Source organism: Cuculus canorus, chromosome 13, assembly GCF_017976375.1.
Source record: "Cuculus canorus isolate bCucCan1 chromosome 13, bCucCan1.pri, whole genome shotgun sequence".
Taxonomy (NCBI): domain Eukaryota; kingdom Metazoa; phylum Chordata; class Aves; order Cuculiformes; family Cuculidae; genus Cuculus; species Cuculus canorus.
The window spans coordinates 3,613,596-3,625,389 of record NC_071413.1 but is presented as its reverse complement, the minus strand read 5'-3'; the positions used below and the strand labels follow the sequence as shown (position 1 = coordinate 3,625,389).

Genomic DNA, 11,794 nt, shown 5'->3' with positions numbered 1-11,794 from the left:
ATTTCCCCCTCTATCTGCAGGGCAAAACAAGGGGGACTTGGAGCAACCGAGGGGTGGTGGCTGCACATTCCTTACTGCCTGCCCTCCCTGTTCCTATGGGAGCCTCCTGCCCTTGCAGCAACAAAACTGAGCACAGCAGCCTGTAAATGACAGAGCTCCAGGCTGAGCCATCACCCAGCTTGGGTCACAGAGTTGGGGAGAAGACAGCACGGGCTCAGGGCTGGAGAACAGAGCACCCTGGACTGGGGAACAGAGGGTGGGATGAGGGGGCTGCTCCTTCCAGGAACAGGGAGAACCCCACATACAGCCCAGACAGGCATCAGGAAGTAAACAGGCATCGCCTCTTCTCTTTGTATGACAAAACAAGAGGGACTTGGAGCAACTGAGGGGCAGAGGCTGCATCTTCCACCACTGCCTGCCCTCTCCGTGCCTATGTGACCCTCCTGCCCCAGCCTGCTCTCAGGGTCAGCAGCCAGACCTGCCTTTGGACTAAACAGATCAAATCTGTGGCACAAAACGCATATATTAGCATCTTGCCTGTCCAAGGCAGGATGACTGCAAACCCTTCACCAGCCTCCTTGGCTGCTGGAAGCCTGCAGGCACCATGGGGTGTGTTCTTTGTGTTTCTGAAGGGAAGCCACAGCAATTACAGGGCTGGACAAACATCAGCAATATCTCACGCTGGCTCACAGGCTCACCCCTGCTGCGTGGGAGGCTGTTGGGCCAGGCTCTGCGCACACACAGCCACCGTGATAAGGCACAAGCTTGGTTTTCACTCCCTGTCCTGCTCCTCCTTTCCCTAGTTCCCGTCCAGGCTGATTCAGCGCAACGGAAAGCCGTGACCTGCTGTTAGCTGCCAGCCCTGCCTCCTCATGGCCACTGGCAATGAGAAAACACATGCACTGGTATGGATTCCTCCCTGATACACAGAGCCACAGACAGAAAAAGGGGCTTTTGGTTTTCTTAAAACAATTTATTATTTCAATTTTATATAAAAACCATACAATCAACACTAGAGCGTTGCTGGCTTCCCAGCCTGCATCAGACCCTTTTCCCACGATAAAAAATACAAACCACAACAACAGCTAAACACAGAGTTCAGGATTTCAGTAAAGCTGTTTGATTTCCGAAAGCGCCTTTCATTGACTGCACAATAATTACACCTGGCACGACACAGAAGGAAATCATATCATAATCTGGGATACAGAAAAATAGATATCTGCCTGTGAGTACTGTTATCAAATACAATTCCCCCACGTACAGTGCGTGATGGGACATCTTTGGTCTCTCCCTGCTCCGGTAGAGATGTGGTGCTGGGGCCACCTGCTTCTCCATGCTGTTTGTGAGCCAAGCATGGCAGCAGGTTGACAGTTGTGTCAGGGCTGGGAGCACGAGGTATTTCAGAGAGCACCAGAGAAACCCTTTTCCTCTCCAATGAAGGGAGGGAGGTGGCAGGAGCCCGTTCCTGCTGGAGAAAAGGAGCTGGTCCTGCCCAGCCCAGCCAGGAGCGCCTCGGCTCCAGGACAGGGAATGGACTGAATGGCTCCATGCCCTGCCTAGAGCCAAGGGAGGGCACGAAACACACAGCCTCCCCCAGAACCCCCCCAAGCCCTGGAGACTCTGAGTTTCCCCTGCAGTGAATGAGGGGCATGTGGACACCAGGTTGAGGGGGTGTTACAGAGGGGTTCTGCTGCCCTCTGGGCAAAGTCCGATGTGAGTCTGGTGGGGTGAAATGAGTTGAGCCGCCTGCACTGGGCAGCTGCTGGCCAGGCTGGGGCCAGAGGGATCCTAGTCGTCCTCCTCCCCACCGCCATAGAGGTCTGCCAGCTTCTTGAAGCGGCTGCCCCAGTCGTTGAGGTAGTCATAGTCCTGGTCAGCGTCAGAGGTGGAGGAGTTGAGGGAGCTGAGCGAGGTGGCCTCCGAGCCACTGCCCTCGTAGTCGAACACCAGCAGGGAGTCGTAGGGGGGGGCCGTGGGGTCCGTGTCAGCCGCCTTCAGGTTCTGAGGGGACACAGGAGTCAGCACCTGTCCCCTCTAGGCTGGGGACACTGCCGGCTGGGAGACACCTCAATGGGGCTGGTATGGATGGGGGCTTCACCCCACCAATCCACCCCAGGGCACCGTGTGGGGCCACGGCTCACCTCATCGATGAAATTTCCAATCTCATCGGGGTTGGCTGGCCGGGGGCGGTACTGGGGGGCAGCCATCAGTGGGGGAGCCACGTCGTTGCGGATCACCTCTGGGCGGGCATCCAGGCCCCGGTGCAGCTGGCTCAGATCATAGTCCTGCACGGGGATGAAGTGGGAAGACATGAGGAGACAACATTCAAGGGATTGCCACAGGCACTGCCGTGCTGGGACATGGGGTGGGAAGGACTAAGGGCACTATAGGCACTGGGGTTTAGAAGGTGGTGGGTGACTGCAGGGGGCCACTGGAGCGAGCAAACCCACAGCAAACTTGTGGTCCCCAAGCGTCCGTTGTGGTTCAGGGAGCAAGACCACCACTGGCTATGGGGACAGTGCCACAAGGACCCCCTGTCAGAGTCCAACCCAGCACAGTCATCCTACCTGGTCCTCCTCACCGCCGCCCTCTTCATCGTAGTGGTAGACATTGTCCCGCATGTCATCCTCAGGTGGGAGCAGTGGCTCCTTCACCACCTTGCTCCGCCTGGCAAAGAGCAGCAGCAGCAGCAGCAGGACTGCAAGTAGAGTGCACCAGTGTCAGGGTGGTGGGGTGAGGGTGCCCCTGTCCCCATCCCATCCCTGTCTCATGGTACTCACTCAACAGTGCCAGTATGCCCCCCAGGATGCCCAGGATGGCGGGGACGCCCAGGCCACCAGCAATGAATGCTCGCCGCTCACAGTTTTTGGCTGGTCCTTCGCAGTCGCAAACCTGGGCTTTGACTGGCGTCACCTGCACCTTGCCCTGCGCATCCACCAACCTCAAGAAGATGTTGTATTCCCCCGGTTCCAGCTCCTTCTTCAGTTTCACCACCACCAGGTCTTGTGCAGCAGAGAGAAACATTTGGCATCAGAGGGATCTGAGACATATCCTTGCTCCCTGTTTTGGGGACACCCTCAGCACCCGTGTGGGGCTTTGCCCTGTGGTAGTTCCCCAGCCCCATGTCCATCGCAGGGGCTGGCACTGACTGCACTCAGGGCAGCGTAGAGAGCTGACAGAGCTTGGGATCTGGCCCTTGCTTGGTGTCCCCCACCGCCCTGCACCAAAGGTGGGTGGCCAGGCCAGACCACGGGACACCTACCTCGTTCAGTTACCTCGACGGACCAATTAGTACTGGAGCCATGCTCCAGCCCTGCCTGGAAGGGGTAGGTGTTGGGGGGCAGGTCCTTGTCGACAATGGTCAGTGTCTGCTGCTCTGGCTGCCGGCTGCAGATGTCAAAAGCCCGGGGCTCTGGCATGGGCCCGTTGTCATTCACATCCTGGAGGATGAGCAGCAGTGTCCCCGTGCCAGTTTTATCCGGTGACCCTGCAGGACCAGGGGTTAGGAAGGCGCCTGGGGAGGGAGTCCCGGCTTCCCAGCCCAGGCGGGTGGCAGCAGCCCCTTCCCAAAAAGCAAGGCAGGGTGCTCTCACCACTGTCCACAGCCAGGACGAGGGCCTGGTAGGTGCTGTTGATGGCATGCACCGCCTCCCGGTCCAGCGGCTGGGCCACCTTGACGATGCCGGTCTCGGAGTCGATGGCTAGCCACCCCGCGGGGTCAATGCCCATGCGGTACCTGGGGCAAGCAACGGATCAGCAGGAGGGAAGGTGCTCTGTAGGGTGGGAGGGGGCACACAGCACAGCAGGCACAGCACAGCCCCTCGGACACACCAGCATGCCCCCCTGCCACCGACCCCCTCCCACTCACATGATTTTCTGCCTCTGATCCTTGTCTGGGTCCTGGGCCGTGTAGGAGGTGACCCGGTGCCCCATTGGCAGGTCCTCCATCACCTCCACCCTCTTGACTGGTGGCATAAAGATGGGGGCTTCATTCACATCTTCAACCGTCACTAGGACACTGGCAGTGGAGAGCGGCAGGGGCACAGTGAAGGGGACAGCATTCTCCACTGTCACCACGAGGTTGTACCGGCTCCTGGTTTCATAATCCAGACCCTGGAAAGCGTGGGAAAGAGGAGTTGGAGTCACGCTGGCAGAGAGGCAGCTGGCACTGGGGTGGCTGCACAGTGGCAGGACCCACCTTGGCAGTTTTCAGGATGCCATCGTTGGTTTGGGGGTCAGTGGTGATGCTGAAGTCACCATCCTGGTCCCCACTTTTGATGCGATAGACGGCTTTCCAGGCAGGGGAGCCCTGCATGTCCTGGTCTGTCACGTGCAGCCGGGCTACCAGCACTCCCACCTCGTTCTCGTCCACTCTCGCCTCATACTACAAGAGAAGGAACAGGGGTGGTCACCTGGGTGGTTCCAGGCACCCCAGGGTGAGAGAGCTCATGCCATGATGCTCTGGGCAAGGCAGTGGCTCGCAGGAGCCAGCTCGGATACCGTGGTGGGGTCGAAGATGGGAGGGTTGTCATTGGCATCGGTGACTTGCACAATGGCAGTGGCGCTGTTGGTCAGGCCCATGCCTTCCTGGTCTGCCGCCTGTATGATCAGTGTGTAGTTGGGAGTGGTCTGCAAGACAAAATCACTACAGTTAGCACAGGGATGGATTCCAGCATGTCCCACCTCTGAGGGCATTGCCTGCCTGCTCTTCCCCCGTTCTTTAGCACTGGTGTTCACCACTGGCACAGACACTAGCTGATGTTCCTGCTACCCACCTAAGGGGCGGGCAGGCTACCCAGTCCCCATGGTAAATCCTGCTGAGAGCTGCCATGTAGTTCCCCCAGGATGCAGCAAGAGTGCCCACCTCCCGGTCCAGCCCGGTGCCAATGACACTGATGATGCCATTCTCTGAGTTGATAGTGAACATTCGTTGTGGACTCTCAGGCTCCTCACTGAGGATGGAGTAGCTGATGATGCCGTTGTTCACATTGATTGCATCGTCTGCATCTGTGGCATTCACGGTCATCACAGATGTGCCTGGACATGGGGACAAGCAGGGGAGATGTTACTTGTGGGACAAACCCCACTGGACAGCTCACCGTGGCTCTGACTCGGAGCTCTGCATGGTCCCAGCTATGGGGATCCTGGCTTGGCAGCCCCCCATGCACCTGGTTTCGCGTTCTCCTCAATGTAGCCAATGAAGACTTGTTGGGTGAAGATGGGCCGGTTGTCATTCTGGTCCGTCACAGTGATGATGATCTCCATGGGGTCCTCCACAGGCTGCCCGTTGGCAGACACAGCGTGGGAGAAGAGCTGCGAGGGGCACCGTCAGTCCACGCCCTGCCCTTGGGGACTGTTCCCTCCCCATCCTGGCCCCCTACTCACGATATATTTATCCATCGCCTCTCGGTCCAGCGGCTTCGTCACCTCCAGCCACCCCGTCTCCCGCTCGATGGTGAAAATACCCACAGGGGGGGTGTCTGCCCCCTGCCCCGTGATGCTGTAGAAAACCTTGGTGTCCTTGTCCTTGTTGGATTTGATCTGGCAGCAAGGCAGAGGAGGGGTTAGAGGGGTCCCAGCACTCCGGGACCCCCCTTGCCCCATGCCCCATCCCTGCGGGGCCGTGTACCTGCACCAGCTTCTTGGGGAAGGGTCCCCGCTCATTCTCAGGGCAGTTGATGGGGGGGATGACCCAGTCCCTCTTCTGCCGCCGGAGGCCATGGTTGGGCTCGGGGAAGGTCAGCACATCATGTACCTTTTCCTACAGGGAGAGCAGTTGGACTCAGTGCCAGCACTTTGCCAAGCCCTGTGCACGTTTGCATCGGAGAGAGGGGCTGTAGACACCCGAGGGAGAGAGACTGTGCTCTACCTGATGATGCTGGTGGTGCTGGTCATGGTGGTGGTTGTGGTGGCGGCGATGGTGCAGCCTCCTGTGCAAGGTCACCTTGGCTGAGTGCTTCTTGCCCGTGGTATCCCAGGCGTAGACAGAAAAGCTGATCTCCCGCTGCTGGAGCTGCAGTGGCCGCGTTGCAGAGACGACGCCATCCCTGCTCACCTTGAAGCGCCTGTCGTCCCAGAGGTACAGAGCACGCCGCTGCTCGCCACAGTCGGAAAAGCTCACTGAAGACAGGGAGAATAGGTGGTCAAGGGAGTCCCAGTGCTGCCCAGGGCGGAGCCAGCGAGGGCAGGGCAGGTGCCTGGGCACCACGGGACAGGCAGTTGGCAGGGCAGGAGGGTGCAGGACAGTGTGATGTGGGCACATGCAGTGCAGCCACAGCTCAGAAATCCAGGGGGACTGCAAGGGTCACAGGCGCAGTGGGGATGCACAGCACCACATACACTGCTGGGATCTTGTCCCTGGCGTGGAAAAGGTGTGTGGCACGATGCACAGTGCATTGCTGCCGTGGCTTTGGTGTGGGACCGGGCATGGCACAACCTGCTGTGCCAAGGGATTCCTGCTGGCCCGTGGCAACAGGGTAAATGGCAGCCAGCACAGTGTGTCACTGCTGTGCGTGGCACATCCCTGTCTGTAGCACTGTGTACGGCACAGCCCGGTGCAGGGCATATCCTTGTCCGTAGCCTTGTTTATAGCACCGTGTACGGCACATCCCCATTTATGGCACATCTGTCTACAGCACCGTGTACGGCACATCCTCTCACATATCGCATCCCCACACATCCCTGCTGCATGGCATATTCCCAGTCATGCTGCATCCCTGTGGCACAGCGTGGCACATCACCAGTGCCGTGGCAGTGGGCAGACGGTGCTACTGCTCTGACTGCTTTTCAAATGGAAACAAGGGAAGCGCCTGTTCACCTGTGCTGCCACCCAGCTTTCCCACAGCCTGGCCGGGGGGCCCTGGGCACAGCCAGGGCTAGTCCACAGGCAGGTCATGGAGCCCCAGTGCCTGTGGACCTGTGGGGGTCCCCGAGCCCCTGCACAGCTGGGGACCACGGCCACGTGTCCGCAGCAGGGACAGCTCAGGCTGTGGAAAGGGGAAATCAACCTATGTGTCAGGAAGATGCTGGTCCTGGTGCATCCATGGTGGAGGGCAGCAGCCAGAGCACCCAGCCCACCCTTCGGCACCTCCAAAACCTGTGCGGCTGCACAGCAGGCACCCACCACGGTCCAGGGCAGATCGTGGCATCACCAGCCTGGTACCCCACTAGGATGTAGTACAAACCAGGACCAGCACTTAGGGGCCATGAACAGCCTGAGAGGAGGCTCTGAGTGGCGCCGAGGCAGTCAGCAGGCATCACATGAGCCAGGGCCGTGTTGTGGGCAGCTCCAAAACAAACACTCTTTGTCTGGGAGATTTTTTTGAGCCAGCAGCACCCAGGCTGGAGCCCCTGCCCGCATGGCCACCATCAGCCCCGGTGTGACCCGCATGGTGCTGAGCGGGTGCCAGGGCTGTGCCACAGGAAGGCGATATGCCCAGGGTGGGAGGCAGCACAGCACGCCTGAAGGCCAGGCACACGGCGAGTCCCATCGCCCCGATGGGGTCCCATCAGCCCGCGGTGGGGAGCGATAGCCGAGCCCTGGGCTGGGGGTGCCCACCATGGTGCCCCCAACCTAGGTGGGAAGGACCTGCCGGTGCAATGCCAGCCCAGCCCAGTACTGCAGCGGGACCCTCGGCGATGGCTGCAGGCTTGGGGAGCTGGTGGGGCCGGCTGGGCAGGAACATGCTGGAGCAGGCCAGGTGCTGCCACAACAGTAGGGGAGGCACCCTGGCACCCATGGGTGCAGGCACAGCACTCAGCACCCAGGACCTGGCACTGTGTGCTGGGTAGGTGCAGCGAGTGGGCAGTGCTCAGCCCCCAGCCCCACACTGGTGCAACCGGTGCTCTGTGTTCCGCACCCGCTCCCTCCTCCCCTTCCCACCTGGCTGTGCTCAACCTGTTTTTCTGGCTCCTCAGTTGAAGGAAGGCTGTCGCCAGCCCTCCCCCACTGGGGCTCAGAGCCAGGAGGCCCCTCTCTTCTCCAGGAGTGTTTGAACAGGAGGTGAAGAGGGCTGGGGAGGTCCTTCGGGGAGATCTCCCCCCTTCACGCCCCGTGCCACCATCCTTGGGTCATTGGACAGCCAGAACCTCTGCATCAGCGGCCAGGGCAGGGGGATGAGTCCCCACACTGCGATGGGGACCAGGGCAGCCCCCCAAGACACCCTGTGGTGCCTTGCTGGGGCTGAGCTGGATGCCACAACACAGGGGGTGCCCACTCTGCGCTGATTGCACAAGCACAGCCGTGCCAGCGTAGGAGCCAGCAGCTGGCGGGGGGGTCGTGTCAGCCCACGGGCAGCTGGGACAAAGGTGCTGTGAGTGTCACGTCCCGCTGGCGCACCCGTTGACGTCACCCGAGTTTCACCATGACTTCAGACTCTCGAGGTTTCCCCCACCCAGGGCTGGCAAGGGAGCGTCCCAGCCTGTCTCCACATCCCACGGGGCTGTGCCACCCCAGAGACCCCTCACCCACCCACCCACTGAGCAGAGCCACAGGGTCCCATCCCAGCCCCGGGGACGCTGCAGCCCCCACGCAGGTGTTTCCCTCCCCAGCACAGGCGCCGCAGGAGCCTGTCCAGACCTGTTGGAGGGAAAACATTGCACTCAACTCATCAGCTTAATTACAGGCTGGCTCATCAGCTTGCCCTCACCACAGCTCGGCCACGGGCTTTGATGGGTGCGTGGTGTGGTGCCCACATCGCAGAGAGCCCACCCTGCTCAAGCCCTGCACGGCTGGCCATCAGCGTGGCACAGCTGAGCCTTGTGGCTGTGGCATGTGGCCCCTACAGGCAGATGCCAATGCTTGTTTCTCTTCCCCCTCCCACGCCCGTCTCCATCCGGAACGAAACTGGAAATGCTGGTGTTGGATGGGGGATTTCCAGCAAGTCCTGGCGCAGAAAACGAGCCCTGTGCAGCGGGGAGACGCTGAGGTCACATGGCTGCCCATCACCCTGGTATCGGGCACAGCCTGAATGGACACAGGCTGCTGCAGCCCGGTGGCTTCGTTAATGATCAACCAGAAAGCAAACGAACAGGCAATTCCTGAGGTGTGGGGCAAGGTACGGCTCCCAGTTCAATACCCACAGCCCAGGTGAAGCCCTCCCAGCGCTGGGGGCCTTGGGAGCCCCTGATGCGGCACTTGGTGCTCTGCACCCGCTCCAGCTGCATCTGGGACTGTGGTGCCGGCAGCACGGTCAGCCATGAACTGCTGCAGGTGGCCACGGCAATGGCCCAAGCGCTGCCCCAGAAACACACCCCAAGCCACCGCGCAGCCCCCCAGTGCCGACGGATTAGGGGGTGCAGAGCACCCCGAGGCGGCAGCAGGTCCCCAGCACCCACTTCCTTGAGCCTTCCTTTCACCAGTGCCTCCCCCGAGGGTGGCAGCACCCAACACGGCTGCCCCAGCCAGGGCTTTGTGAGTGGCAAAGGAAGGCTGTTGGCACCCCAACCTGGCACAGCCATGCAGACAGGGCTCAGCACCAGCATCCGCCACTCTAGGATGGGGATTTCATGCCAGCACGGTGACACCACTGTCCCCATGCCAAGAGCCATGCTGAGAGACCACACTGGGAGCTCAACTCCAGGGCTGGAAAAGGTGGGTTTGCACCCATGAACCACTGGTGCTGGGACACCATGGCACCACAGGGGCGCGTGAGGGGCAGGATGGGCACCTGCGTGGCCCCACGCCCCAGCCTGCCAGCCCCAACAGGTCTGCGCCGCCTGAGTCAGCGCTGCCCACGCCGGCGCACCCCGGGGAGAGGCACCCACTGCCCCCGCGCTGCGACGCCATCCCGGTGCGGTGGGAACACTGTGCTCCCCTGTCCCTTCAAAACGGCCCCACTGCCAGGAACGGACACGCAGCCATGGCTCCAACCCCACTGCCACCCGCGGCGCCGGGCACCGAGCCTGTCCCCACCACCATGGCACCATCCTGGCCGCCATGGCTCCGTCCCCATGGCCCTGTCCCCACCGAGCTGGGCAGAAACCGTTCCCTTTGCCACCCCGGCGCAAGAGCCATGGATTTGTCTTCCATTTCCAACTCCAGCGCTGCGCGCCCAGCCTGTTCCCGCAGCTCTGTCCCCATGCCGCCCCGCCACACACCCAGCCGGTCCCCATGGCTCCCCACCTTACCTCGTCCCAGCGCCCGTCCCGCCGCCACACTGTCCCGCGGTACGGTGAAGGTGAAAGTCTCTGCGGTGAAGCCTGGTTGGCAAGGTGCTACCTGCTCACACAGCCAGTGTCCAGCCTGCCCGGAGAGAGGGATGAGTCCTGGAGTGAGTCCGGACAGGGTCCTGCTGCCCTGGGCAAGGTCCCACGCTCCCGGGAAGGGTCCCGGGCAGAGTCCCATGGTCTCAGGCAGAGTGCTGAGCAGGGTCCCAACACACTGGGAAGGGTCCCATGGTCCCAGGCAGGGTCCTGGGAAGGGTCCTGTCACCCCAGGAAGGGTCCCACCATCTTGGGCAGGGTCCCATGGTCCTGGGCAGGGATTCACCACACTGGGAAGGGTCTCCATAGTCTTGGAGAAAGAAAAGTAAAGGTCCAGGAAATGTCCCATGGTCCCAGCCAGGGTCTTGACCACCATCCCACCACCCCGGGAAGGGTCTCGCAGTCTCAAGGAAGGTTCTGGGCAGGGTCCCATCGCCCGAGGAAGGGTCCCGAGTCGGGTCCCACTGCACCAGGAAGGTTCCCCCCGATCTCGGGTGGGATCCCACGCTCCCAGGTAGGGTCCTGTGGTCCCGAGCAGGGTCCTGGGTAGGGCCCCATGGCTCAGGTCCCAGGGAGGGTCCCGGGGTCCCGTTTCTCACCTGGAGCAGGAGCAGGAGCCCGCAGAGCGGGGCCGGGCAGCCCCCCCGCCCCATAGCCGGTGCCGCTGCGGTGCCGCTGCGATCGGGCGCTGCTGCCGCGGAGCCGCAGGTGGGTCCGGTCCCGGTCCCGCCCCGCAGGTGCCGGGCTGCCCCCGCCCCGGGGAACCGCCCCACGGGAGGCACCGCCCGCCCCGCGGCACCGGGACACCGACACTGCTCCCGGGACTCCCGCACCGCGGGGACCCTCAGTATCCCATACCCCTGAGATACTGGAACCCCAGTACCCCCAGTTCTCCTGGTACTCCTGCACCCCCAGGACACTGGGACCCCAGTACTCCCGTACCCCCGGTACTGCCACGCCCTCGGTACTCCCGGTACTCCCGTACCCCCAGGGCACTGGGACCCCCGTCCCCCCGGTACTCCCGTACCACCAGTACTACACTGGGACCCCCCGTGCCCCCAGTACTCCCATACCCCGGTTCTCCCAGTATCCCCAGTACTCTTGTATCCTGGTACACCTGATACTCTGGGACCCCTGTACCCTCGATGCCCTCCCAGGTCCCCCGGTACTCCCAGTACTCTTGTACCCCCAGTTCCCGGTATCCACATGCCCTCCGTACTCCCGGTAATCCCATCTTCCCGGTACCCCATCCCCAGCAGAGTAGCCCCCAGGGCACAGAGGCTCTGTGGGTGCCTGTCTGGGATCGTGGGATCTGGGGAGAATCAGCCCGGGGTGCACGCACCCCACAGGTCCCACAGCCCTGTCACCTCCAGCACCCCTCTGTCCCCAGACGCAGCAAAGCTGGGGGGACCCCCTGGCACAGGGAAAGCCCCAGGGCCCCCCAGTGCCTCCTGTGACCCACAGCTCCGGGGAGTGCCAGGGCTGAGCAGGGAGGCAGTGAGAAGCACCCAGGGCTGGGGATGCGCCTGGGGCTGCTGTGCCCGCCTGTGCCAGCACCATCTCACATGGGGCACAGGGTGGCAGTTTGAGG

General features: G+C 61.9%; 2 protein-coding genes across 2 annotated transcripts in view; one reads left to right on the top strand and one right to left on the bottom strand.

The window, feature by feature from the left end:
• Positions 1–11,794, top strand: part of PDP2 (pyruvate dehydrogenase phosphatase catalytic subunit 2) — a 102,320-nt gene that overhangs the window by 42,537 nt on the left and 47,989 nt on the right. The window lies entirely within an intron of this gene.
• On the bottom strand, positions 988–10,956 carry LOC104055001 (cadherin-1). The gene is made up of 16 exons (XM_054078389.1): positions 10,803–10,956; positions 10,129–10,243; positions 5,870–6,120; positions 5,630–5,761; positions 5,386–5,541; positions 5,169–5,313; positions 4,865–5,037; positions 4,501–4,629; positions 4,199–4,384; positions 3,869–4,113; positions 3,594–3,736; positions 3,263–3,487; positions 2,781–3,002; positions 2,568–2,698; positions 2,142–2,285; positions 988–2,001 (listed from the first exon to the last, which is right to left on the bottom strand). Exons 1-16 carry the CDS (start codon positions 10,854–10,856, stop codon positions 1,789–1,791), a joined length of 2,664 nt encoding a protein of 887 aa, XP_053934364.1. The 5' UTR covers positions 10,857–10,956; the 3' UTR covers positions 988–1,788.

What these genes read in the sequence shown, in the direction of transcription:
- LOC104055001 (XM_054078389.1), bottom strand. Translation starts at nt 10,856, where the DNA reads ATGGGGCGGGGGGGCTGCCCGGCCCCGCTCTGCGGGCTCCTGCTCCTG. An exon ending in GGGACGGGCGCTGGGACGAG is followed by an intron (nt 6,121 to 10,128) that starts GTAAGGTGGGGA and finishes CCCTGTCTTCAG; the next exon opens with TGAGCTTTTCCGACTGTGGC. An exon ending in TGAGGAGAACGCGAAACCAG is followed by an intron (nt 5,038 to 5,168) that starts GTGCATGGGGGG and finishes CCCCATGTCCAG; the next exon opens with GCACATCTGTGATGACCGTG.